Below are 27,846 nucleotides of genomic sequence, written 5' to 3'. Positions count from 1 at the left end.
ATAAGTGTCCTGTCTGAAACTACATGTAAATTGTGTTCTGAAGATAACTATATTTCAGGTTTTTGGTGTCCCCTTTCATCTGCAATAGTTATCATCTGTGAAACGTTTTAAATGTGTTAATGAACTATTCAATGCTTTTGACAACAAAGTTTCCCTGAAAATAATAAATAAGTTCATCTTCAAGAAAAGACATTAATGAAGCGGGTACAGTGTAATAGGCACATTACTAGAGGAGATAGGAAAACAGCAGCTGTGCAGCATTCTTGGACACAAAGTCCTCACGAATCACGAGGTCAGCCCAGGGTCTGATTTTTCATTGCTGGTTTTGCTGACTACAGATTCATTCTGGTAATGATAGTAAACAGAATAAAAGTCCTGCCCTGAAGTTAGAACTGTTTCATGCTCTGCAATGGCTAGAAAAAGCAAACTAAACTTGCTGGAGCTTTATTCAGAAGAAAACAAAGATCAAATATATGAAAATGTCTTTGCTGAGATTGAGTCATTTGAACTGCCTCTTGGAACCAGTTTAAGGTAGGCATAATTTCTATTATATTATATTGTATAAAAAGGATTTGTTTTATTCTTAGGCTGTTGTTTCCCTCACCCCCAGGGACTGGAGACCTAATCCTGCACATACTGAAATTCATAGGAAAACTTCCTTTGAATTCAGTGGGAGTAGGATTGGGCCCTAAAGGAACAAGCATAGACTAAAGGCCTCTACTGAACCCCTTCTCACCAGGACAAGGGGTGTCTTTACAGACTTATCACAAGTGCACCATGAAGCAAGAGATTACCTTTATAAATGAAAACATGAAACAATCACTGTTTTTCCATAATGGAATGCTTTTAATTTGTTATCAGCCAATGCCATCAGCAACATGCTTGAAAAAATAGGTGAATGACTTTTGAATGACTTCAGATATTTTAGACAGACACTACCCTTGTTTATTATCAAAGTGTATCTACATGCAGTTAAGTTTTATTTAGTGAAATTCCTAAATGTCTTTGAAAAAATTAGAAATAATGCATTTACAGTTTATTGCATTTTCATGGACACGACGCTTATATATTAAAGATTGTATGTTTAGCTTTATTGTTGGTGTCAGCAGCAAAGTGTTAAAAATAGCTTATCTGGTGTTATGGATGTCCATTTGCAGTGAGGATCAGACCAAAGAAAGAAACCATATATCTTCATTTAGAAATAAATTTAATTTTTCCTGAAACTTGCATCTATCACCCTATTCTGTAAATAACTTGAGTGATGGAAAAAAGGAATGTAGGAAGAATTTTACTATATATCAATGATTTCTATGGGGAAATAATATGGAAAAGGTAGCTAAAATCTCAAAATAGTTTCCCCTTCTGAGTTATCTCCCTCCTGCATCACTGCCCGAACCATACTTTGTAGGAGCTTGTCTACACTTAGAAAAACTACCTGTTGCTGACTATGGATGTCACCAATAGGTTCAGCTGAACCAAAGCTGAAAATGATCTAGTTGCAAGTGTAGACAACATCCAAACTATGTTCAGTATTGTTTCATTAACTGTGGCCTAGTGCTTGATGGTGGTTTAATTACAGTTACTGAAATGGTACTGAACACAATTGCAGCTAATGCACATTCTGGGCTGGTTCAGTTACACACAGTGCTGATAACTGTTGTTAGCAAAGGTTAGATTTTCTAGTCTAGGAAAAGCCACAAATGGACAAGCCACTTTTAAGGACCAAATTTTCAAAAGTTGGCTTCCATTTGTGCACAGATAACTTTGCACTGTAAAAAATCTAGGTCTGGCCCATTTACCTTAGCAATTTTTGGTCCCAAAACCCAAATGTACAATCAAAATAGAAATCAAGTGAGCAGTTCCTACTTCTCTGCAAAAATAAGGACTCTGATTTATCTGAGCCCCAAAGCAGTGGAAAAAACACATATCTGGTACGTACATCCAACTGAATCTTGCAAATTTTTATCCCCAATCTACTAAGTTCTCTAAGCTAAACAGAGAAAAATAAAACAGTTCCCAGTGAAAATAAATACAAAATAATAATAGTGCACCAAAGAAATCTAGAACTAGAAAACTGATCCAGCAGCACCAAAAAAACCCACTGTCCAACACCTGGATCTTCTTGGATCCAGCTTGTAATGTTTTCATCCCAAATACAAAATTTCTACTAGCTAAAGAGAGAAATACTGCTAGCTGCTCTAATTCCACTGCAAAATGAAGGCCCTGTTGCACCCTTGGTCAAAAGCACCACAAAGATATATATCTAGCATCTGGAGCTTGCTGGATCCTACCATTTTTGGTCTTGATCCCCAATGTGTATTGTCAAAATAGACAATGCATGTTTTTATTTCTGCTTGAACAGAAAAATCCAAGTTCCAATAAATCCTGCTGCAAAAGCAACACAAAACCACGTATCTGGCACCTAGGTCTTGTTGGGTCTAGCAAATTTTGGCTGCAGGTCTCTAACTCTACTCCACACTAGCACTTAAAAAATCCAAATCCAAAACATCCAGCTCATTCTTTCACCCATCTCCAAAGTTATCATGACCTCTCAGAAACACAATTAAATTGGATACAGATGTATCTGATTTAAAAAAGATAGCTACACTTGCTGTCTATTTAGAATGTAAAAAGGCCTGGGATCTAGATGAAAAATGGACCTTGCTGGATTCTGGTCCATATTTTGATTTTTTTAAGTGCTCCTGTTTCAGAGTGTAATAGGGGACCAGATTTTTAAAAGGCCCTAAGAGCAGCTATAAGGGATCTCTTTATGTTGTAGAATTTAGAGATGAATAGCAAAAAAAACCAAAAAACAACAAACCCCAAAACCAAACTGTTGGATTGGGCAACACCTGAGTGTTTACAGCACCTATGCACATGGATGCATCAGGATCCAGAAATTTTGGTGCAGTAGGAACAGCCCTGGAATTTAGATGAAAGGTGTTTTTGTAGCGCTTGTGTGTTGGGATGTGTGCAGGTCCAAAAATTTTGGTGACGTAAGAGCCATTAGCCGTTCTCAGTTTATGCATTAGAATTTGGTGCTTTGGGCCAAAATTTGGCTAGATCCAGGTGCCGGAGCCTGGTTTTTGACGAACTCATCATACTCTAAAATGTGCCGAGACTGGATTTATATAATCACTTATTATTATTATCTGGCGTGTGCGGGAAGAGTGGCTAGACTTGTTTTCTGCTGCATTTGGGACCAGCAGTCTCCTCTTGTGCGATCTAGGCAGACACTCTTGTACCTTTTCCCTCCGCACTCTTAACCCTGGACTCCAGTCCTGCCCTCGCCAATGCTCCCGGGTCCCCGCAGCCCCGCTTCCTTCTCGCCGAATCCCTGCTCCGCCTTCAGTTCCAGCAACCTCGGCCCCTCTCTGTCCCCCCACCGCCCTCTCGGCTCAGAGTGCGCACGTCTCCCCGCTCCCCTGTACCCCCAGCAGCGCTGCGGAGCGGGCGGGCTTGGCGCCAGCGGCGGACCCGGCTCTGCAGCTTTCGGGGTGGGTGGGGGCGTGGAGCGCAAGGGCCCGATCCCGGGCCGGCAGCGGCTGCAGCGCTGCGCCGCCTCCCCAGCGCGCCCCGCAGCGGCGCCGCTGCCTGGTTCCCTCCCATCCAAGATGGCGGAGAGCCTCGCCGAGCATGAGCGGATCCTGCAGGAGATCGAGAGCACGGACACGGCCTGCGTGGGGCCCACCCTGCGGTGAGGGACAGGGACAGGGACCAGGGCCGGGAGGCGGGTGGGGCTCTCCAGATGGCGAGGGGCTTCCCGCCCGGCGAGACCCAGGGGCTGGGCCGGACCCTCGCACTGACAGCTCCGCCCCAGAGACACCGAGACTCCGGCAAGCGCTGGGCGGGGCGCAGCCCTTGGGGGGTTCGCCCCCGCTGAGCCTCGGGTCTTGCCCGGCCCTTTGTTCACAAAGCCCCTACCCCCCTTCCAGCCCCCGGCGGGGCCCTGCTCGCAGCGCTGCACCCCGGCCAGTCTGAACGGCCTCCGGCCTTGGAGGGAAGGGGCGCGCCCCGGTGTGAAGCATCCCCTCCTGACCTGTGTTACTGGGGCCTGTCGGGGAAAGGCGCTGGCGAAGGCAGCTAGAGCACGGGGACCCCAGCACGTCCAGGACTCGCTGGACCAGCTGGTTATTGTACCAGCACGGGACAGGCACCCCTGGAGGGCCTGGGCACTGTCCCCCTCGTAGACACACTGCAGATCCGTGCCACATGCGCTTCCCATAACCGACAGCATCAGCCTGACTCCGTTCTTTTCCTGTGGGGACAGGGGACTAACTTGTCACGTTCCCTCCCCACTCCTGGCCAGGGCAGCGTTGGTTCTGGTGCAGAAGGCGGTGAAGATTTGTCTAAAGTTAACGTGCTCTGCATTGGAGGAAGGGCAGCAAACTTCAGTTGTTGGTGTGTTTGTATTTGGGAGCTGTCAAAGGCGGTGGGTGTGGCTGGTTGCTGGTTTCCTCATTGGCTTTGGGATTCGGGATGTTCTGTTTGAAGTGGTGTCAGCCTCTCCATGCCATTTCAGATTTCAGCTTTTCTTACTGTCTTGGAGTCTGTGGTTGACAAATGACTGCAGGGTAAAATTCCAAACGTGGGGTGAAATCTATCCTGGGTGCTTGATGTGGTAAGGAGCAGTAATACTCCACTCCACAGTTAAGATTGAAGTTAGTTTCCCCACTATCAGAGGGGTAGCCGTGTTAGTCTGGATCTGTAAAAAGCGACAAAGAGTCTGTGGCATCTTATGACTAACAAACATATTGTCTATAAGGTGCCACAGGACTCTTTGTTGCTTTCCTCACTATGAAACTAGTTGTTAATCTCCTCTAACTTCACCCAAATGAAACTGATTCCCCATAAATGTTGCCATATCTCATGCCTTGGCAGATTTTTTTCTGGTAGTTTGATAACATTCAGAAAATTTTTGACTCACCATAACTTCAAAATTATTTTTACAGCTGTCATATCTCTCAAATGGTTCTGCCTGAAAACTTCAAATAGGTCTTGTTTTCTTGGCCTTGTTGGGGAGAAATATCTTTAGTACTTTTATGGAGGGGGAACAGTCTAGGCTTTGTTGCAACTGCTAGTCTGATGGTAGTAGAAAGGGTGTCACACAAACAGGCAGGTATTCAGGATATGGAGAGAATGTGGGGGACCAGGAGGGACATGGCCTGCCTGGAGCTTTACTTCCTGGTCGCTGAATGAGGGAATGTAAGATTGCTGGGAGGAAGGGGAGCCTGGAACGGAACAGAAGACTTGTCAAAGCATGTAAGGGGTGAGTATGAGGGTACATGTGATCTTTGGTGGAAGACATATTGGATATGTGTGCAGGGAACTGAAGAGGCATAGAAGAGTGTGTGCAGGGGACCATGTTGAAACATGGAGGGGAGTAGGTGGTGGTGGGTGAGAGAGAAAAGTGCATTAAGGGATGCAGGGAACTGGAGGGCTTGAAAAGGAGCAGGGCAGTTAGGGGGTCATGGTTGAAGTGCACAAAGGACCTGTGAGAAGCCCAGATAGGGGATATACAGGGGATCAGAATGAGGTATGGAAGAGGGGATGGAGAGAACTGGGGACAAAGAAAGAAAGGTACAGGGGATCAGGGAGAACCAAAGAGGGGATAAGGAAAGGTTGAATCTCCTATCCATGTTAAATACCTAATATTTTCAAGATATAAACATTTTGGGTAAAAGTTCTCCCACCTTTCTCCATGCATATTTTATGGATTTGCTCATGTCTTCAGAAGAGAAGCTTTGCTTTGGTAGGTCTGATAAGTTCTGTACGAGGAGGGCATCCTTAAACACTGGCCTGATTTAAACTTCTTGTGCTCATTCACAAATAAAAACTTGGCAAAACAAGAATTAAGGTTGACATAATAATAATAATTAATAATGCCTAACTCTTATATACCACTTTTCATCAGTAGATCTGACAGTACTTTACCAAGGAGGTAAGTTTTACAGAGGGAGAAATATTTGTTGGCTGAATGCCTTTGACCCAAAGGTATTATACTCCCTTTGGAAAAATGTACACCTTTTAAAAACAAAACTACATTTAAAGTTCTGGAAATGAATAGTTAAGGGATCCAGCTGGTTCCCAGCTGCTGTTTTGTAATGCAGCATTCATTATTATCTGCACAATTTACACTGGACAAACCTTACCTCTCTCTCCCCAAAATGATTTGACCTAGATTTCAAACCAGATAGACGATTGGTAATATTTGCTTGAATTTAAATAAATTATTAAATAGCCTCAGTTCCACCTCAACCCCATGATTGCTAGAGTCTAGAGCAGGCCTGCACAACTCATAAAGCGGCGAGGGCCATATTACTCCAAAGAAAACAGCTGAGGGCTGACCTCCCCCAGTGCCACCCAGCCCCCCCGAAACAACCCCGTCCCCAACCGTCGCCCGCCCCGTGGAAACAAACCCTCCTTCCCCAGCGCCACCCCACTGAAACAGTGGTATTGAACCTTGGTAATATGTTATAGCGGGCCCCTAAGGTAGTATAATTAAGGTAAAAGAAAAATGTCTTCTTGCTAGAAGTAGAATAAGATCTTCCCCCCACTTTGTAATCATTTGCCCTGTTGAATGAATGAGGTGTGACTGAGGAAGGCGTGGAAGCAGGCACCTCCAGACAGCTGCAACCCTTGGAGAGGGGATGGGAGCCAGACCAGACCAGTAGAACAGGTCAGCCACCGACTCATAGCTCGTGTCCTCAGCCCACCACCCCCTGCTCGCCTCCTCAGCCCCCCTCCCCTGCCGCAAGCTCACCGCCAATGCCTGCCTGCTCGCCTCCTCAGCCCCCCGCGGCTCACCTCCCCCCCTCGCCACTGCCAGCCCGCTCGCCTCCTCAACCCCCCACCCCCTGCGGCTCACCTGCCCCCCCGCCACTGCCCGCCCGCTTGCCGCCTCAGCCCTCCTTCTCCTGTGCATCCCCCCCGGGTTACCTGCTGCGGTCCGGGCAGCCCCCCCGCCCAGCTCACCTCAGCTCCGTCTCCGCCTCGCTGGGCCTGAGCGTGAAGCCACCGCACTGCTTCTCTTCCCTCTCAGGCTTCCCGCGTGAACAGCTGATTCATGGGAAGCGGGTGGGGGAGGGGGAGAAGCGGGGCGGAGCATTCAGGGGAGGAGGCGTAGGTGGAGCGGCGGTGAGCTGGGGCCAGCCACCAGCTCACCAGCCCCCCGCCACTGCCCATCTGCTCGCTTCCTCAGGCCCTCTCCCCCGCTGCCAGCTCAGCTGCCCCCCCCACTGCCCACCCGCTCACCTCCTCAGCCCCTCACCCTCACCCGCTGCTTGCCTACTCACCCTCTTCCCGCCCCGCGAACTGCACAGTGAGGCCTAGTCTAGAGGCAAAATGGTAGACAAAATTCAGCATTGATAAGTGCAAAGTAATGCACACTGGAAAAAATAATCTCAACTATAAATATACAATGGTGGGTTCTAAATTAACTGTTACCACTCAAGAAAGATCTTGGAGTCACCATGGATACTTTGAAAACTTCTGCTCAATGCTTAGCAGCAGTTAAAAAGGCTAACAGTATGTTAGGAACTATTAGGAAAGGGATAGCAAATAAGACAGAAAGTATTAAAATGCCGCTATATAAATCCATGGTTTGCCCACTCCTTAAATAGTGTGTCCAGTTCTAGTTGTCCCATCTCAAAAAGAATATAGTGGAACTGTGAAAGGTTCAGAGAAGGCAACAAAGAGATCAAAGCTATGAAATGACTTCTGTGCAAGGAGAGACTAAAAAGTTAGGGCTATTCATCTTAGAAAAGAGACAAATAAGAGGGGATATGATTGAGATTTATAAAATCATGAATGGTGTGGAAAAAAATCAATACAGAAGTGTTATTTATCCTTTCACACAATACAAAAAACAGAGGTCACTCAATGAAATTAATAGACAGCAGATTTGATACAAACGAGAAGTAGTACTTCTTCACACAACTAAACTATGGAACCCATTGCCATGGGATGTTGTGATGGCCAAAAGTATAATTGGGTGCAAAAAAGAACTGGGCAAGTTCATGGAGGATAGGTCCATCAGTAGCTATTAGCCAAGATGGCCAAGGATGCAGCCCCATTCTCGGGGCAGTCCAAAACCTCTGACTACCAGAAGCAAGGAGTGGAAGCCAGAGGTGGATCTCACCATAATTGCCCTGTTCTGTTCACTCCTTTTTAAGTTGTGGTATGGACCACTGTTGGAGACAGTATACTGGGCAAGATCAACCATGGTGTGATCCAGTATAGCTGTTCTTATGTTCTCTTTTATTAAAGAAAGAACAAAGCTAAATGTAAAATCAAATCTTAGACAATAAAAATAAGAGAATACAAATGAGAACAGCTCTGTCTCAATAGCCCAAAATAGAACAAGCTGAACATAGAGCGCTGCCTTAGACCAGGGGTGAGCACCCTTTCAGAAGTGGTGTGCCGAGTCTTCATATATTCACTCTAATTTAAGGTTTTGCGTGCCGGTAATACATTTTAATGTTTTTAGAAGGTCTCTTTCTATAGGTCTACAATATATAACTGAACTATTATTGTATGTTAAGTAAATAAGGTTTTTTAAGTGTTTAACAGGCTTAATTTAAAATTAAATTAAAATGCAGAGCTCCCTGAACCGGTGGCCAGGACCCGCAGTGTGCATGCCACTGAAAATCAGCTCGTGTGCTGCCTTTAGCACGTGTGCCATAGGTTGCCTACCCCTGCATTAGACAATAATACCAGTAACAATATTTCATTTTAATTTTCCTGCAACAGTGAATCCACAGGCCAGATATTAGGGCAACCACATTTTGTCATTGGATAACCACATCTAACATCTTATCTGCCCATAGATATGATCAGAAAAAAAAATCCCCAATCTGATTGTTTCTATACCAGTGCAATGTTATCATCCCAAGTCTAGTTACAGGCAACTCCAATGCCTATACTGCTGCTCGCTAGACATTCTGTTAAGGCTACAGATATGTGTAGCTAGCTCATGTGTATAAGTAATAAACCATACTCTGAAGGAATTTGAAATCTGCATAATCTGTGAGCCTCTGAGTCTCATTCTAACGGCATTTTTATACAGGTTATGTACTTTCCTTTGAGCAATCCTTTTGAAAGGGCACAGGAATATATGTGTCTGTTAAGATATTATCACTTGGAGCCCAAGCCTGAAGTCTTTTTTTTTCAGGCAAAATGCCCGTTGACTACAATAGGCATTCTGTCTCAGTAAAATCAGGTCCTCACTCTCCATGTCTGCTCCCTAGTACTGGATAGAATAACTTTTCTTTGGAACTTCAGTTGCCGAATGAAGCAGACAGGATTCCCTGCCAATGCCACTGCTACTCCTGCTTCTTATATCCTGTATGTTAATGATGTTTTACTGATGTGGGTGCGCCTTGTTCCCTAAGTGGATATCAGTTTTCTTACAGAACATACATATTGCTGAAAGGTCCTTAGCTAATTTCCCTGTGTATCTAGTCCTATTATTTCTGGAACGTCACCCATTTTGATTTTTAACTTATACAGCAGTGCTGCGCTCTGTTTCCAAAGTTCTGTTCAAGAAACTGCAACAAAAACTGGTATTGTGCACATTTGATTCTCCCTTACAGCAGGACAGCTTTGATCTGTTTTACTAGTGCAAAGAAGCCTTAAAGTCTGCTTAGCAAGTCTTAGGAGGATCACTGCAGTGTAGTGGGATCCTCAAATAGCATAGAACCAGTCTAATGGCTCCTATACCTATCCCTGCTCCTCAGAGTCAGTGCAAGTGATGTGATTAGAAGAAAGGGGGCATGGCAGTGGTGTCCCTGCATCTAGTGATCTCCAGCTGCTGTAATAGCCCCTTTGGCACAAATCGGAGCAGCCTAGAAACTGCCAGAATCTACTTTAACTTGCACAAAGGAACCAGATTGGTGCAGAGTGGCCTCAAAATCAAGGGATCAAAGGTTGCTTGAAACCATCTTTGCACTCTTTCTTAACTTGTGATAAATGCTCCTTAGCTGCAGCTGAATATCAGCAACTACAGTGTACGTGTCATATTCATTGAACAGCCAATTCTACTGTACAGAACACTATCCAAATCCTATAGATTTGACAAAATACATAGCATTTCTTTGTCAAAACATCATCATCTCTGTAGAATGTCCATGACCAGTCCCTCTTTCATGTCATGTTATGAAACTGAAAGTACATACAATGTGTTGACAAAAGGCAGGACAATTTATAGACTTGAGTAAGATAATTTGCAAATGCAGTAATATTGTAGAATTCACGTGAACCTCAGATTAAGAAGACATCCATCCACAGTGACATTTGTACATTCATCTATATTAAACTATTGCCTCTTTTGAATCAGGGACTGGCTGTCCCCATCCTCACAATAGCCAGTACTAGGAAGGCTCTGAGATTGGAGAGGGGAAGAAAAGAAGCTTTGTCTTCTTTCTAGCAGATAGAGGCTGCAGATTTCAGAGAGCTGTTAGCAAGAGGCTGATACTAAAAATCCTAGCCCAAAGAGGGTCCGAGGATAGCACCATGGAAAGGACCCAGAACCCTCCATTTTCTCAGGGTAGAGAGGGGAGTAGGACTAGACTTCTCACCAGGACACTGTCCCAAACCTCACTGGAATTACTATTCTCATTTTTTGTACTGACTACTAAGTTTTGTCTTCTGATTAGTTGATGTGGTCATTTTTTCAAGTGCTGTACATAATGGATTGTGGAATATAGCACGCACAGGGGAGAGGGTGTGAAGGAAAAGGTTCTCTATACTGCCCGATTACGTTAGACATCTTAAAGTTTATAGCTAAAGTTTATAGACAGTCATTTATTTTAAAAAAATTCAAACTGTTACAAACATTACAACAACAAAACCCCAAAACAAACTGCAAAAACTCAAGTGTAACACAAGATGTTGTCAAGACAGCCTTCTTTCACTCTGCTGTGCTTCACTGGGTTTTCCATTTATGTTGGCCAACATCTCATAGTCAGTGGATACACTCTCCTCAGAAGCCCACAACCTGAAAAGTCAATATCCCTTCTGAACTGGCCTTGTATGCCTTCTCCATGAAAAGAGGTTGGCTTAAAGATGACTTGTAAAGGAGTTTTTAAAAATTGTGCTTTTGTCCTTAAAAAAAAAAAAATTCTGTAAAGAGGGACTGAAAGTTTTTTTTTTTTAAAAGAAAATGTTTATTTTTTCCTGTTTGTTTTTATACCTTAGAAGTATTAGGAATTCAGAGTCTGGTCTTCCTTGATTTTGGGAAGACTACAGGAAGGCATAGGGGATATATATTGTGAGTCTTAACACTAAGGGAAAGGGTGAAGATGATGGAATTTTAACAAAGATTTGTATTAGCCAAAATTTTAGTTGGTCATTTAAGTTAAATAAAGTGTTAACAAAACAAAGTTTTTATATACCTTTACAAACCTTTTCCTGCTTAGTCTACACACAAAGTGGCAGCTGTTTAAACAAAGATGTGTTTTTAAATTAAGTTACATTGGTTTAACTTGCATCGATAAATTTACAGATGCTAGCTAAACCAATTAAGTGTGTCCACACAGGGTTTTAAAAAAAGATTTCAGTTAAACAGGCGCAGCATCTGTGTTTACACAGAGGCCTTATATAGGTCTTAGCAGTTCAGTGTTCATTCTTTTGTGATAACCACGATTTCACTAGTTCCCTGCTCATCCAACCTAGACAGGACCTAATCCCTGTCTATTAGAAGACCACTGTGCCTATGTGAAGTCACTTGCAGGATCTGGGCCTTATATTATTTGTCTTTTTCACACACTATATCCCAAAACATTTTACTTCAGTTCCATTTGATATTTTCTGTTGCCATTACAAATAGTACAACCGTTGCCACTCTGTAGGAAGGCCAAAAAGCTTGACCTTCATAGAAGAAATTAGACAAGTGTTAATAATTAGAAAGTTTGTAGTGTGGTTCCATGCCTTCCAGTTGATACCCCCAAAATAATAATTTTGTAAAGAAAGTAATAAAATATCAAAAAACTGTAAGTCTAGCAATGAAGAGTTAATCTCGCCAGTTCCCATCTGCCATATAGTCTTCCTCATTCACAGCCACCTTGCTTTATTTGCATTACCCACTCAACTCTTTAGTTTTGCTTTGTAATGGAGTGACATTATTGGATGTTACTTTTATAGGTAATACATGTAACAAAGATTGCAGAAAGAATACAGTCCCTATCTACTCTAAATCACGTCAGAGTTCTAAAAGTTTTCCAACAGTGTAATGGGTTGGTGGATTGGAAGGATATTGTTATGAACATGGAATGACTGTTTGATGTAATGAAATCTGGTGATTAAATGGTGTTGGTAGGATTATGCAAGTGTATATATAGGACTTGCAAATTTGTATTTTTTATCTATAGTGTGTAGCAATTTTGCAAATTTTGCAATATTTATAGAGAATAGTGTTGCATTATATGTTAGTAATTTAGTTTCTTGAAATGGATCCATTGATTTGGGTATGGGATTTTATAATTTGCTTGTAAAATGATATTTTAAACTTTGCATACCAATTTGCAAATCTAATCCTGTACTAGTGCTGCCTTCTGTTGTTCAGAGTGCTCACTATGATTGTGTCCATAAATATGTTTTGTTCCTTGTCCCCCCTTCAAGCTAGAAGGAGCTGGGAAAATCTCTTATACCTGGGCTCTTGTGTTTGGCTCAACTCCTAGAGTGTGCTCTGCTGCAGATACAGGCATCAACGTGTTTTGATTAAGTTATTTGTGGTAAACTTATGTTTTGCCACTGCAGTGCTGCAGGATGATGAGAATAGTATTTCCACTGAGAATAATATATCCCGAAAGACAGGTGGCTTGGTCATTAGTGCATGTATATGTGTAACAGTACTTTTGTTATTTGTTGTAAATTTGATGGTATTTAAATTGAGCGGTAGTCACGCAGGTAAGGCATCGCCTATCTGTATAAAGCGGTCTTGCAGACTCAATTTGTACATTGCATAATAGGTCAATAGTTTTTTTTATCACTAGGCCACTTAGTAGAGTCAAAGCACATGAGAATAGTGTCCATAGTGGCCTGGTGAATCTGGAATTAATATGTTCAATGGTAGCTTCAAGTATGCAAGTCCAATTTTTCTGTACTTTGTCTCTAAAGAACCAGAAATGTTTGCCTCTTCAAATTTGCCATCTGTAGTGATACATTTTCAGATGTCCGGGCCAGGATTGACTTTCATTACTGTGAGTTCAAGCATAGCACTTTTCTAGCTTTTCCGAAGGCTCAAACATTTCATGGTTAATTGCATTTTTATTTCATTTCTTGTTGCAAGAGAGACTTCAGTCACAATGCTGAATAAGTCTATCATGAAAGACATGTCCACAAATTAGACTATGTTGATCACCTTAAAAGTGCCCCTGACTTGGGCTACATCAGCCTCTAACTTGGTCCATTCAATATGTTCCAAATGGGTGACAGCCAAATTACAATTTTTGATCATTGCCTTCAGAACTCCGACATGACTAGCAACCCGGGAACTTGTTGGAGTCTTCTGAAATATCTCTTTGTAACTTCAGAGGCATCAGCAAGAGCTCAGAGTTGTTACCATGCTTTGGGACTTAAATAGTAAAATCTGAACATGTCTTTCAAAACACATTCAAACTTTTAAGAAAATAGGGATAAACTTTTTACAGTATCACTGAGGAATATCACATCATTTGAACAACTCATTCACGGTTGCATCATCTACATTTAGACAAGCCAGTTTTGATTTGAACTCTTCTTTGCTATTTTGTTCCTAATGCTGATTTTATTTCCTATATGATACCATTAGCCATCCCACTTTATGGGTCTTCTATGACCAAAAAGAATACACAGTTTCCCATCCTGCACAAATCTGATGTGCTCTGACACTTGCCTCGCTACAGACCTGTCAGTGAATGCACTAACCAGCAAAGTAGTAAGTGTAGCTTTCTATATGTGTTTCTGAGACATTTATGTAAGAGACTTTGCCGTTACCTCTATACTTTCACTGCGTGAACATCAATGTAATTTTGTCCAAGATACGGCTGTTTTTGACTTGTAAGTTAGGGTATTTCAATCTCTAAAACGGAAATCATGTCCAGTGACTATAAGTGCTGCTAAAAAAGGTCGCAAACTGTTGAATCTCTTCATGTTGTGTTTTACGGAACAGTATATTAATAAGAAAACACATTTTCTTCTTCCATGCTTTTCACATGAGCAGCAGAGCACTCTATACATAGGTAATCACTTCTGAAGGATTTATACCCATCTGTAAAAAGACTTCATATAAAAATTTTATGACTTCTGCAAACAACAGAATATTTAATCTCTATAACACAGACCCCATGGACACTTAGCTTTTCATGGATTCTGGGAGGTGCTTTATGTCACATTAATTTCCCATAGTCCTTCCTGGGGAGGAAGTATGGTCTAGTGGATAGAGCACTGCTCTGGAAGTTAGGAGACCTGGATTCTAGCCCTGGTTCTGCCATTGATGTGCTATATAAACTCAGGCAAGTCACTTCACTTCTCTTTGCCTCTGTTTTTCCCCTCCTGCCCTTTGTCTGTCTTGGCTATTTAGAGTGCACTCTTATTGAGCAGGGACTCTATATCTTTGTACAGAGCAGAGCAGAATGGGCCCCAGTCTTGGTTGGAGCCTCTAACCGTGACTATAATATAAATAAATATCAGAATTCTCTTCCTTTCCATGTGCTTTATGCTTACTTGGCTCAGGGCATTCAGCATCACCATCAACCGATTAACCCCCATGCCGGTCCAAAAAAGAAACCCACCACAACAACAACAATGTAGTGGTGTAATGTGTCCCATGTTTATTCATAGACTCTAGGCCTGGAAGGGACTTTGAGAGGTCATCGAGTCCAGTCCCCTGCCCTCATGGCAGGACCAAATACTGTCTAGACCATCCATCTCCAGAGATGGAGATTCCACAACCTTCCTAGGCAATTTATTCCAGTGTTTAACCACCCTGACAGTTAGGAACTTTTTCCTAATGTCCAACCTAAATCTCCCTTGCTGCAGTTTAAGCCCACTGTTTCTTGTTCTATCATTAGAGGCTAAGGTGAACAAGTTTTCTCCCTCCTCCTGATGACACCCTTTTAGATACCTGAAAGCTTTTTAAATCAACCATGTCCATCATGTTCATAGTTCTTGTACAGATGTGTTTAAAATAGCACAAAGGATTTATTTGCAAATGAAACTGCTTGGTGGCAGCAGAAGCTAAGTTTATAATTGCAAGACTGTAACACAATATTAGAGGGCTAACTCCTTCCAAAAATCAAATCAGACTTCTGCAGCAAGTAATCAAATTATATTGCATTGTAATACACAGCTGGTTCTGGCTCAGTAGCTTGCCTTTATGGCTACTACCTGACTATATCTGAAAAACCTAACCCTAATTCTTGTCACGGCAGACCTCAGATAAGAGTGTTTGACAGCACATTCACACTGAGGCTCTACTCATGCATTTCTCTTTGGTCTTGCTTCCTTCTCCCAAGGAGTTACTTTTGTGGCTGGCATCAATTATGTCCTGGCCAAGAAGGAGTTAATAGTCTATCTTGGAGGCAGCTAATAGTCTATCTTGAAATCTTTACTGTACCCCAGCTTTGCCAGTAAAATAAAGTCTGGAGGAAACTAAGATACTTCAGTTGAGGGAATGATAAGGAAGGAAACAAGTTTTAGAATTCAGCTGCCCTGATGAAAAAATCTGGAACTTGAGGTAGAGGACGAAGGAGGTAGGTTGAACTGCTCTAAGAACCTGCAGAGAAGGCTGTGACTTATTTATTGTTCATTCGTTTGTCAATATAAAGGCAAACTTCAGGAAGGGTTTTGAGTTTTGACCCTACACAGGACATTTGGGTTGTATTTTAGGACAGGTGGGAAAGTTACCTGCTCACAAATCCCACTGTTTGCAAATATTGCAGTCCTCACGGACAACAGAGATATCTAAATGCGTGTGCTCTAGTAACTCGATATAATGGGGCATGTCATATGAGACATTTCAACCTTATAAGAAAAACAGCATATTTTTAAATGAAGTGTTTTATAGATAAATATTTTAAAAAACAAACAAATATATTGGAAACCTGTGGAAACTTCAGCATTGTTATGGCAATAGATGGCTATGATCTTACATCATGGGATGCAAACTTTCCTACAAATAGATTGACTGTGAAGAAGAGAGGATATTTGTAGCTGTGTTAGTCCCAGGGTATTAGAGAGACAGGGTGCGTGAGGGAATATCTTTTATTGGACCAATTTCTGTTTGTGAGAGAGACAAGCTTTCAAGTCATGCAGAGCTCTTCTTCAGGTCTGGGAAAGGTAATCCTAGAATCACAGCAAAATGCAAGGTGGAACAGATTGTTTAGCATAAGTAGTTAGCATATATTGTAAGGAACCATTCAAGTTAACACCTCTGCAGTCATAAGACAAAAAAAGGGGGAAAGTGGGTTACAGATTGTTGTTAATTAAGCCATAAGTCCAGTGTCTCTGGTCAGTCCATGGTTGTTATTGTCTAGCAGAGTGAGGAATTTAAGCTCTTAGGCTTATTTTTTGAAAGTGTTTTGCAGGTTTCTTTTGAGGATGAGAACTGGTAGGTCAGTTATAGAGTGATCGCTTTATGAAAAGTGTTCAGCCATAGGTGATAGGGTGTTTTTGTCTTTATCATTTTCCTGTGAGAGTTAATTTGAGAGAGTAGTGATTGTCTGTCAGGTTTTACCCAAGTAGTTGTTATTGGGGCATTTAGTGCACTGGTGGAGGTACACCATATGTTGTGATAGATGTGTAGGAACCTTGGCTCTTGAAAGCTTTGTAATGGGGATGTTGATCACTGTAGCAGTGGAGATATGTCTGCAGGTTTTGCACTGTTGTTCCAGCAGGGTCTGGTGATGCATTGAGTTATTGTGTCCTGGTCTGTGGAAGCTTGCTTCTGATCATGAGCTTGGAGAGATCGGGAGGGGTTGTCTGAAAGCCAGAAGTAGGGCTTCAGGAAATATTTCTTTTAGGTTGGGGTCCCCATCTTTCAGATACCACATCATATGGGTTCCAGTGTGGAGCGGCAGGTGACAACCAGGGGTGTGTGGTTGGAGGGGGTTTTATTTTTGTATTGAAGCAGGTTCTCTTGGGGTGTTTGGGTAGCCCAATCCATGATGCACTCTGCTTCTCTGGTGGAGCGTCCTTTTTCAGTGAAGGTCATTTTAAGTGTGTTAAGGTGCATATCCTGTCTTTATCCTCAGAGCATATTCTGTGGTATCTGAGTGCCTGGATGTAGGTGTCTTTGGGGTGATTACAGGGTCTATGAAGATAGGTGCGGTTATCTGTGGGTTTCTTGTATGTGGTTGTCTGTAGGGTTCCATTGTTGAAAAGCTGATCGTGGTGTCAAGGAAGTTGATGCTAGTGTGGAAGTGTTCCAGAACGAGTATAATGGATAGGTGGTGTGGTGAAAATCTATGACGGAGTTTAAGCTGTCTGTCCAAAGGAGGAAAATATCGATATATTTCAGGTATATCATTGGTATTGTGTTGCATCACTACTCTGTGTGTGTGTGGTGTATGTATGTGTAACTAAAAATATATGGATTAACTCTTTAAAGCCACCTAGTAGTGCAAACTTTTATTTATATACAAATCCAGTACTCCTGATATTGAATGTGGTTTGGGTTGTAGTCTATGGAACTAACTGGTGAAGATGTTGCTTTACGAACTTTGCTTTCTATGATTACAGGATCTTCCCAGCTGCCTCCATTATGTGAATATGTGCATTCAAAATGGGGCAAACTTTGTTCTTGTTTACATGCATGAAGCTTCTGCTGAAATTAGGGGGAGTTCCACAGGAGCATATTTTTTTCTAGTGTCTTTTATTGTTGCATCAGTACAGCAGGAAATTAAAAGAGTAGTGCAGTGCTTGTTTTTCAATCTCTCATTTCATACATCACTTAGTAGCACAAAAGCTTAGCAGGAAGAGGCATCTCCTTGGTCAGCAATGTAAAAACAGGAAGAAGGAAGTCTATTGCAAATCTGGGTTTACTGATTATCAGTTCATGTTTCGCTACAGAGGATGTCCATTAACAGCCATCAGCGTGATACATTGCTTATCCAGAGTGAACAATGTCTGCCGTAGTGTCACTACTACAGAATATTGACCCTGGTTATAGGAAGTAATGTTAACTAACAAACTGTACTCGGCCCTTTCCTGCTCATAGAAACAGGATACTATCAGTGAGAACAATTCACAGAAATTGTACATACAGGAAAACAAGGCAACTAGAGCATAACGGCTAAGCTAAAATTAATAAAATCGTTTTTGTGATTTGGCCTTAACTTGAGTTCTGCATTGTTCTGCTGTATAATGTGATCTTTTAAATAGAATAGTGACATGTATTTATAAATGAGGATGGCAGAATTGGGCCCTTAGGTAGTGTGTGGCAGTAGAACGTCTGGATAGTTAATAAGAAATGTGCTTATTAGAATAACTTTTGTTGAATTACAGGAAACAGCTGGTCATTATTTTATAAAGCATTTTAAGGGTGTATGCGGCAAACTGCATAAAATTACTTCATGGAAAAAAAATAAAGTTTGCAGTTTCTGTAAACACAGAATATCTTTGTATATTATAGGACAAAGGAAATTGCAGTGTTTCCTGTGAAATTGGCTTTTAAAATTAATGTGTGATACAGTATCACATTAGTGACACTACAGTTGTGTTTGAGATGGCATTTCCATTCTAAGGCCCTGATCCTGCATTGTGATTGCAGTGGGGCTCTGTTAGGGCAGATTACTGTGCCTGCACCGAGCCCTGCTGAAGTCACAGTACAAGACTGGGGTCTTAAATGGCTTTATTTTATAGCTTATTCAAAACGAAACTTCAGCTTTTTCTCAAATGAGAAGCTGTGTATACATGTCTGTAGTTTATACAAATCCATTTGGCCATTTTTTGTGATGTGCATGTAGAGGTGTAGAGAGTCATGAAGAGCCTCTGTAGCTTTCATGCAAAATTGCTTCATGCTAGGAGAGGTTACTTACACTAGAAAATACCATATTGAACATGCACAGTGTGTTAGATAAGTGTTTTCTTTCTAAAATTTCACTTTGAAAATGACTGTAAAAATGTCACCGTGAAGTTCCTTGTTTGTCTGACTTCTGTATCAAAACTGATCAGTTTGAGCTTTTAAAAAATGTTTTTTCCTAACTTTCAGCAGTGGAACTCTATTTGAGGAGTTGCAAGCAGTTTGGAGGACAGAATTAGAATTCAGAATGACCTTGACAAATGGGTGAATTGGTATGAATTCAACAATGTGAAATTCAATAAAGTGCAAAGTATAGGGTTGCCAGCTCTCACTGAAGCTATTCCAGGAGATGTCTCCCCTCCCCCAACATGACATAATGTCATTTTCTTAAAATATCCTATTAAAATCTCCTGGATTGCTTTCAGTAGTCACCAGGAGATCGATGCCAATTCCGGGAGACTCCAGGCCAAATCTGGAGGGTTGGCAACCCTAGCAGAATACTTCACTCAGGAAGGAAAAATCAAATACACCACTGCAAAATGGGGAATAATTGGCTCTGCAGTAGTACTGCTGAGAAGGATATGGGGTTCTAGTGGATCGCAAATATAAGTCTACAATGTGATGCAGCTGAAAAAAAAGGTAATATTCTAGTGTGTATTAACAGGAGTGTTGTATGTAAGACACATGGGAGTTAATTGTCCCTCTTGGCACTGGGGAGGCCTCAGCTGTAGTACTGAGTCTAGTTGTGGGCACCGCACTTTGGAAAGATGTGGACACAAAAATGTTAAAAGGTTTGAAACCCTGACATTTGGGGAAAGGTTAAAAAAAACAGCACTGTTTAGTCTTGAGAAAAGAAAACTGTAGAGGGAGGGAGAAGGGACTTGATAAGTCTTCAAATGTGTTACGGGCAGTTATAAAGAAGACTCTGATCACTTGATCTCCATGTAAGACAAAAAGTAATGGACTCTGTAGTAAGGTGAGGCCCTGAAATATAAACCCTTATCAGAAGCCCAGTATGAGGCCTAAGGCCTGAACCAAAGTACTTTCAGGCATTGCTAAGCAAAAGCTGGGCTGTGAACCAGAGGCAGGCCCCACTCACAGAAGCTGGCAAGAAGAGGGTTGCTAGAAGCAGGTGCATCCACCCATAAGTGCTAATAAGAGGAACTTGTGCCAAGATGGCATCAGAATACTCCACAGAGATAACAAGGAACAGGCAGGTGCATCTTAAAGACAGGGTCAAAAGGACAGCATGATGGATAGATCTGTTCGAAACAACATGATCAAAGGGGGAGACAGCATCCTAATGAGTCAAGGGGCTGTACTGCAATACGTCAGTAGGGATGAGTAATCTGTCCTGTAACTGTATAAAAATAGGTCCCGGAGTGCACATCTTTATCTGACCTAGGAGACAGTGGAAAGTCCCACCACTGACTGATCCGGTCCATTGCCAGGGGGCACAAATTCGTAGTATGTCTTATAGAGTCTACGGGAAACTATTACTATGCTTTGTTTGACAATAAACCTGGCTTGGGTTCCTTCATACCTTATTTGAGTCTCTGGTCTTTGGGGATTCTCTCAGAGTTTGCGGTTTCAGCTATCTGAACAGAACTGAGGCAGCACACAGAGGGAGCACGCACTGAGCTGACTGTTATCATCATCGAACAAGAGCAGAGCACCGCACCGGTAGCTACTGACAACAGACTCAATCTGCAGCAAGGGAGATTTAGGTTAGATATTTGGAGAAACTTTCTAACTATAGGGATAGTTAAGCACTGATATAGGCTTCCAAGGGTGGAGGCTTTTAAAACAGGTTGGACAAATACCTGTCAGGGATGGTCTAGGTTTAATTGGTCCTGCCAGAGTGCAGGGGGCTGGAGTCTTGGACATGATGACTTCTCGAGGTCCCTTGCAGCCCTATGTGTCTATGATTCTGTGAAAGTCATGTCGTACATCCTCTACAGTAATAAAAGTTCTACAGTCCAACTTATCCTTTCTGTTACACATGTACAATCCCATCATCTTCATAGTGTTCAGATGTATGCGATCCCCATTATCTTCACTGTGTTTACATAGATGTAACTGATTGGCACTAAGTAAATGATTGTCAGTGCACTAGACGGAATATGTGTATGCAAGTTGTTTAGTTTCTTCATAGATCTTGTGTAATCAGGAAGTGAAAGTCCTCTATGGCAATGCAACTAGAGGGTTTGAAATTTGCAACAGAAGGAAACATGTGGACGGTAGGGCATTACTAATGGAAAGGTACTACCTGTCAGCTCCCCTTGCTGCTCAGCTAAAGGTGTTATTGACCCCACTTGTAGTTCACAGATTCTAAGTCATTTTTACCGTTTTGTTTGACCTCTTATATCATACAGACAATAGAACTTCCCCAAAATAATTTCTAGGGCAGATCTTTCACAAAGACATCCAATCCTGATTTTAAAATGGTCAGTGATGGAATATCCATCGTGACGCTTTGTAAATTGTTCCAATGAGTAATTACTCTCACCATTCAGAACTTATGCCATACACCGCTACCCTGATATAACACGGCCCGATAAAACATGGATTTGGATATAATGTGATAAAGGAGTGCTCCGGGGGGGGCAGGGCTGCGCACTCTGGCGGATCAAAGCAAGTTCGATCTGAGGCGATTTCACCTATAACGTGGGAAGATTTTTTTGGCTCCCAAGGACAGCGTTATATTGAGGTAGAGGTGTATTTCCAGTCCAAATTTGTCTAACTTCCATTTCCAGCCATTGGATCAAGTTTACCTTTCTCTTCTAGACTGAGTAGCCCATTATTAAATATTTGTTTCCCATATAAGTACTTACGGACTATAATCAAACCCCTTAACCTTCTCTTTGTTAAGATAAATGGATCGAGCTTCTTGAGTCTATTGCTTTAAGCTATGTTTTCTACATCAGAATGGCCATACTGGGTCAGACCAAAGGTCCAGCTAGCCCAGTATCTTATATTCCGACAGTGGCCATTGCCAAGTGCCCCAGAGGAAATGAACAGAACAGGTAATCATCAAGTGATCCATCCCCTGTCGCTCATTCCCAGCTTCTGGCAAACACCATCCCTGTCTGTCCTGGTTAATGCAATTGATGGACCTATCCTCCATGGACTTACCTAGTTCTTTTTTGAACCCTATTATAGTCTTGGTCTTCACAATGTCCTCTGGCAAGGAGTTCCACAGATTGATTGTGCATTGTGTGGAAAAAATACTTCCTTTCATTTGTTTTAAATTTCCTGCCTATTAATTGCATTTGGTGACCCCTAGTTCTTGTATTATGAGAAGGAGTAAATAACACTTCCTTACTTATTTTCTCCACACTAGTCATGATTTTACAGACCTCTATCATATCCCCCCTTAATCGTCTCTTTTCCAAGCTAAAAGTCCCAGTCTTATTAATCTCTCCTCATACGGCAGCCGTTCCATACCCCTAATTACTTTTGTTGCCCTTTTCTGAACATTTTTCAGTTCCAGTATATCTTTTTTGAGATGGGGCGACCACATCTGCATGCAGTATTCAAGATGTGGATGTACCATGGATTTATATAGAGGCAACATGGTATTTTCCATCTTATTATCTATCCCTTTCTAATCCTTTAATTATTCTTGTAGCTCTTCTCCGAACCCTCTCCAGTTTATCAACATCATCCTTGAATTGTGGACACCAGAAACGAATACAGTATTCCAGCAGCGTTTGCATCAGAGCTATATATAGAAGTAAAATAACCTCTCTACTTGTATTCAAGATTCCCATCTTCAGGCATCTCAAGATCCATTAGCTCTTTTGACCACAGAGTCACACTAGGAGCTCATGTTCAGCTGGTACCACCCTTGACCCCCAAATCTTTTTCAGAGTAACAGCTTCCCAGGATTGAGTCCCATATCTCCTGTAAGTATGGCCTACATTCTTTGTTTCCAGATGTATACATTTACATTTAGCCATATTAACACTGTATTGTTCGCTTGTGGCCAGTTTACCAAGTGATCTTTTGCTCAGAATCAGTAACCTGTCCTTGTCATTATTCACCATTCCCCCAAATTTTGTGTTATCTGCAAACTTTGATGCCTTTATGTTTTCTTCCAGGCCATTGATAAAGATGTTTAATAGTTTAGGGCCAAGAACTGCAGCATCCCACTGGAAACAGGCTCACTAAAAGATGATTCCACATTTACAGTTACATTTTGAAACCTATCAGTTAGTTTTCAATCCATTTAATGTGTGCCATGTTACTTTTATATTGATCTAGTTTTTAAACAAAATGTCATGCAGTACCAAGTCAAATGTCTAACTGAAGTCTAAATATATTACATCCACTCTATTATCTTTATCAACTAAACTTATAATCTCATCAAAAAAGATATCGTTAGTTTGACAGGATCTATTTCCCATAGACCCGTGTTGATTTGCATTAATCATATTACCCTCCTTTAATTCCTCTTCTGCCTTAGCCAAGCTTCTTGCACATTCAGCAAAGAATCCTGTGGCACCTTATAGACTAACAGACGTTTTGGAGCATGAGCTTTCGTGGGTGAATACCCACTTCCTCAGATGCATGTTCTTGCACATTGTCCTTCCTCCTCAGTAGTCTAAGTTCTTTTTCCAGTTCCTCAGTACCAGCATCTCAGAGTTCCTCCCGCTAAAATTATCATCTTAGGGCAGATATTGGATCTATCAATCTTGTTGTTTGTACAGGGAGACTCCTAGCAGTTGTGTTTCTTTCCTCCCTGCTACTGCTGCTTTGCTCATGATATCATCACAGCAGTGCCAACCCTCTGCCTCAAACTGGGTAGTAGTGGAAGGGTCTGGAAATCTAGGAATTCCACCTAAAATGAATAAATGTTAAAAAACGAAGTCGTAAACAAAAGTTGACCATTGTTGGTCATAGGTAGACGCTACTGGCACATCGCATTAGACTCCTGATGTATTCAGGTCTCAGATTTACCTCTCAGTACTATGTTCCAATGAGTACTATTACAATTCTGTCCATGGACACAACCATGTGCCTTTCTTTCTTTCTTTCTTTCTTTCTTTCTTTCTTTCTTTCTTTCTTTCTTTCTTTCTTTCTTTCTTTCTTTCTTTCTTTCTTTCTTTTCTTTCTTTCTTTCTTTCTTTCCACACACTATCCTAACTCTCATAGAAGTTAAAATATCATGCATCTTCAAATTTTCTAAATAGTCCACCAGTTTTTAAAGTATACCTTTGCTTCTCCTATTCTGCTGCTGTTAGAACATATAAATACTAATGCTTAGTTCCCTAGGAAGGAAGCAGTTCTGTCCAAAAAAGTAACATTCCACAAACTCCTAAAGGTGTTTCTCTTTGTGAATGTGAGATATTGTTAAAAATTAGACCAATTGCCCATTTATAAATCTTAAAAGGAATAGTAAATTGCAGCACTTTTTTTTTAACCCCTGTAAAGATTTATTATAAATTATTCTTTTTGGATAATTTATAATTTTGTTTATACTTTTTCTAATATGTTTGTCTTGGCAATTATTTTCCACTGGCTCTTGATCATTTAATTTCAGTTGGGAAGTTAGTCTGTCCTCTGAATGTTCTTGTTTTGTTGAATACTGGAGTTTCTTCCTTTGTCGATTTTATCTTTTTTAATCAACATCTTTTTGTGTACAGTCTTCCTTCTAGATTGTGAGAATGATTAGACACCTGAGTCTCTCCACTCCAGCTGCAGGCTTCACACCCGAAGGTGAATTTACCAGAGGGCTTGGCTACACTGGAGAGTTGCAGCGCTGGTGAGGGGGTTACAGCGCTGCAACTCAGGATGTGGCCACACTTGCAAAGCACAGCCAGCTCTGCAACTCCCTGGTTGCAGCGCTGGCTGTACACCTGGTCTGCCTCGGGTTTAGCGATTCCAGTGCTGGTGATGCAGCGCTGGTCATCAAGTGTGGACACCCACCAGCGCTTTTATTGGCCTCCAGGGTATAAGGAGGTATCCCAGCATACCTTTTCAGCCACTCTGGTAATCGTTTCACACTCCACTCTCCCTGGGCTCAGCTGACCCCCCCCTTAAATGCCCCGGGAATTTTAAAAATCCCCTTCCTGTTTGCTGAGCCAGGTGTGGAGTGCAATCAATCAATCAATCAATCAATCAATCAGCGACCATGCCTCCACGCCCCAAACGAGCCCCAGCATAGAACAGTTCCGAGCTGCAGGACCTCATCAGTGTTTGGGGTGAGGAAGCTGTGCAATCACAGCTGCGCTCCAGCCGGAGAAATTATGATACCTATGGGCAGATATCAAAGTCCTTGCTGCTAAGGGGCCATGAACGGGACACGTTGCAGTGCAGGGTAAAAATAAAGGAGCTGCGCAGTGCCTATTGCAAAGCCCGTGAGGGAAATCGCCGCTCAGGAGCTGCCTCCACGACCTGCTGGTTTTACAAGGAGCTGGATGCCATACTTGGGTGTGACCCCACTGTCAATCTGAGGAGCACGATGGAGAGTTCAGAGGTGGGAGAAGTGGGGGAGGGTGTAGAGGAAGCGGAGAGTGAGGCTACGGGGGTGGAGCGAGACACCCCAGAGTCCCAGGAGGCATGCAGCCAGGAGCTCTTCTCAAGCCAGGAGGAGGCTAGCCAGTCGCAGCAGCTGGAAGTTGTTGGTGAAGAAAAAGTAGAGGAGCGTGTTCCGGGTAAGCAGATTTTATGTTTTGGGAGAGGAGGGTTGGGGTTATGGCTGCATGCATGCATGCCTAAATGTGGAATAGCCCATTGATTTGCTCTATCACGTCTCTGTAATCGGCCTCTGTAATCTCTTGAAAACGTGCAGCCAGAGCGTGGGCAATGTGCTTGCGCAAGTTTATAGGGAGAGCCACCGTGGTCCTTGTCCCGGTCAGGCTAACTCGTCCGAGCCACTGTGCCGCGAGGGGTGGGGGGACCATTGGTGCACACAGGCAAGCTGCATAGGGATCAGGGCGGAATCCACATTGCTGTAGAAGACCCTCCCTCTCTTCCCAGGTAACACGCAGCAGTGATATATCTGGCAGTAGGAAACCCTGTTGAGAATGTAGGGATACTGCTCAGTGCAGGGCGCCAGCTTCCCGGCCCCCCCCCCTGCAGGTCGGCAGCTTCCCGGCCCCCCCCCCCGCAGGTCGGCAGCTTCCCGGCCCCCCCCCTTGCAGGTCGGCAGCTTCGAGGCCCCCCCACTTGCAGGTCGGCAACTTCGAGGTCCCCCCCCCTTGCAGGTCGGCAGCTTCGCGGTCCGCCCCCCCCTTGCAGATCGGCAGCTTCGCGGTCCGCCCCCCCTTTGCAGGTCGGCAGCTTCGCGGTCCGCCCCCCCCTTTCAGGTCGGCAGCTTCGCGGTCCCCCCCCCCCCCTTACAGGTCGGCAGCTTCGCGGTCCGCCCCCCTTGCAGGTCGCCAGCTTCGCGGTCCCCCCCTCCTTGCAGGTTGCCAGCTTCCTGTTTCCTCCTGTCCCCTGTGCAGGCCCCCAGCTCCCTCCTCTACCCAGTGCAGAGAAACCCCAGTGAACCATCAGGCAGTTCCCCTTCCCAGGTGAAGTGGGGGCAGAAACATTCACCCCTTTGCTCGCCATGCCTTCGCTTCCCTGGGGTCTCTGTGCTATGTTAGGTATGTGGGAATGATGCTACAAAAAGTCTACAGACTCCTTCAATGTGTGATAATAAACAATGTAGTCTCTGTGTATTACATGTTTCTGTCTATGTTTTTTTAAGTGACCTTGAATAATGCAGCCGGATCACCGCCTGCCCGTCGCTTGCAGAACTTGAGGAAAAATCCGCGAAAATCAAAAGAAGAATTGATCAAAGCAGTTATGAATCAGTACGCCAGAGAAAGTAGGAAGACGCAGGAATGGAGAGAGAAAATGCATGAGTGGAGGCAAACACAAAGCAGGAGAAAGGAATTGGCTACCAGAAAAACCTCGAAGCAGTTGATAAACCTCCTGGCTCGCCAAACTGACTCTTTCCAGTCTCTCCTAGCCATGCAGGCAGATCTGTACCATGGTAACCCACACCCTTCCCAAAGCTCTCTTTCTTGTTCCCCAGGATTTGCACAAAACACCCTTCTCCAGCAGCCTGTTTCTTACTACCCCCAGCTGCCCCCAACACCTGTACGATCACCTACCAGCCCTGATAACTACAATCCTTATCCTGTGCACTCCACCCCCATGACGCTGCAGCATATTAATCCTGAAGTGCAGCAGACATTGAACAGCAATTCAAACCTCTGAATGTACAGTCCACCACCCTACCCCCCTGCCCTTTTATGTACTGTATTTTGAATAAAGGATTTCATGGCTTTTACAATAGTTTTTATTATTGCAGAAAGTGGTAAATACTCTACCCCAAGGGAAAAACGAGCACAGCAAAGGCACCAAACATTACTGTTGGCTCTCAGCATCAAATTGCTCCCTTAAGGCATCCCTAATCCTTGAAGCCCTTTGCTGGGCTTCTCTAGTAGCCCTGCTCTCTGGCTGTGCAAATTCAGCCTCTAGGCGTCGAACCTCGGAGGTCCATTCCTCACTGAATCTTTCACCCTTCCCTTCACAAATATTATGGAGGGTACAGCACGCGGATATAACAGCGGAGATGCTGCTTTCCCCCAAATCTAGCTTCCCATAAAGACAACGCCAGCGGGCTTTCAAACGGCCAAAAGCACACTCCACAGTCATTCTGCACCGGCTCAGCCTGTAGTTGAACCGGTCCTTGCTCCTGTCAAGCTTCCCTGTATACGGTTTCATGAGCCATGGCATTAAGGGGTAAGCGGGGTCTCCAAGGATCACAGTGGGCATTTCGACGTCCCCTACTGTGATCTTGCGGTCTGGGAAAAAAGTCCCGACCATCAGCTTCCTGAACAGGGCAC

General features: G+C 43.1%; 1 protein-coding gene across 8 annotated transcripts in view; it reads left to right on the top strand.

The window, feature by feature from the left end:
• Positions 1-392: 392 nt before the first annotated feature.
• Positions 393-27,846, top strand: part of EXOC6 (exocyst complex component 6) — a 195,186-nt gene continuing 167,732 nt past the window's right edge. For 5 of the 8 annotated variants that reach the window (XM_050959380.1, XM_050959382.1, XM_050959381.1 and 2 more), the window contains exon 1: positions 393-531. In XM_050959380.1, the coding sequence (XP_050815337.1) occupies positions 410-531 (122 nt within the window). In that variant the 5' untranslated portion in view covers positions 393-409. Of the gene's footprint in view, positions 532-3,595; positions 3,698-27,846 lie in introns of those variants that run through there. The other 3 variants (XM_050959385.1, XM_050959384.1, XM_050959383.1) reach the window with 1 other exon arrangement.

Source organism: Gopherus flavomarginatus, chromosome 6 (genome assembly GCF_025201925.1).
Source record: "Gopherus flavomarginatus isolate rGopFla2 chromosome 6, rGopFla2.mat.asm, whole genome shotgun sequence".
NCBI lineage: Eukaryota > Metazoa > Chordata > Testudines > Testudinidae > Gopherus > Gopherus flavomarginatus.
Note: the sequence above shows the minus strand (reverse complement) of the source record. Positions and strands in the feature narration are given on the sequence as shown.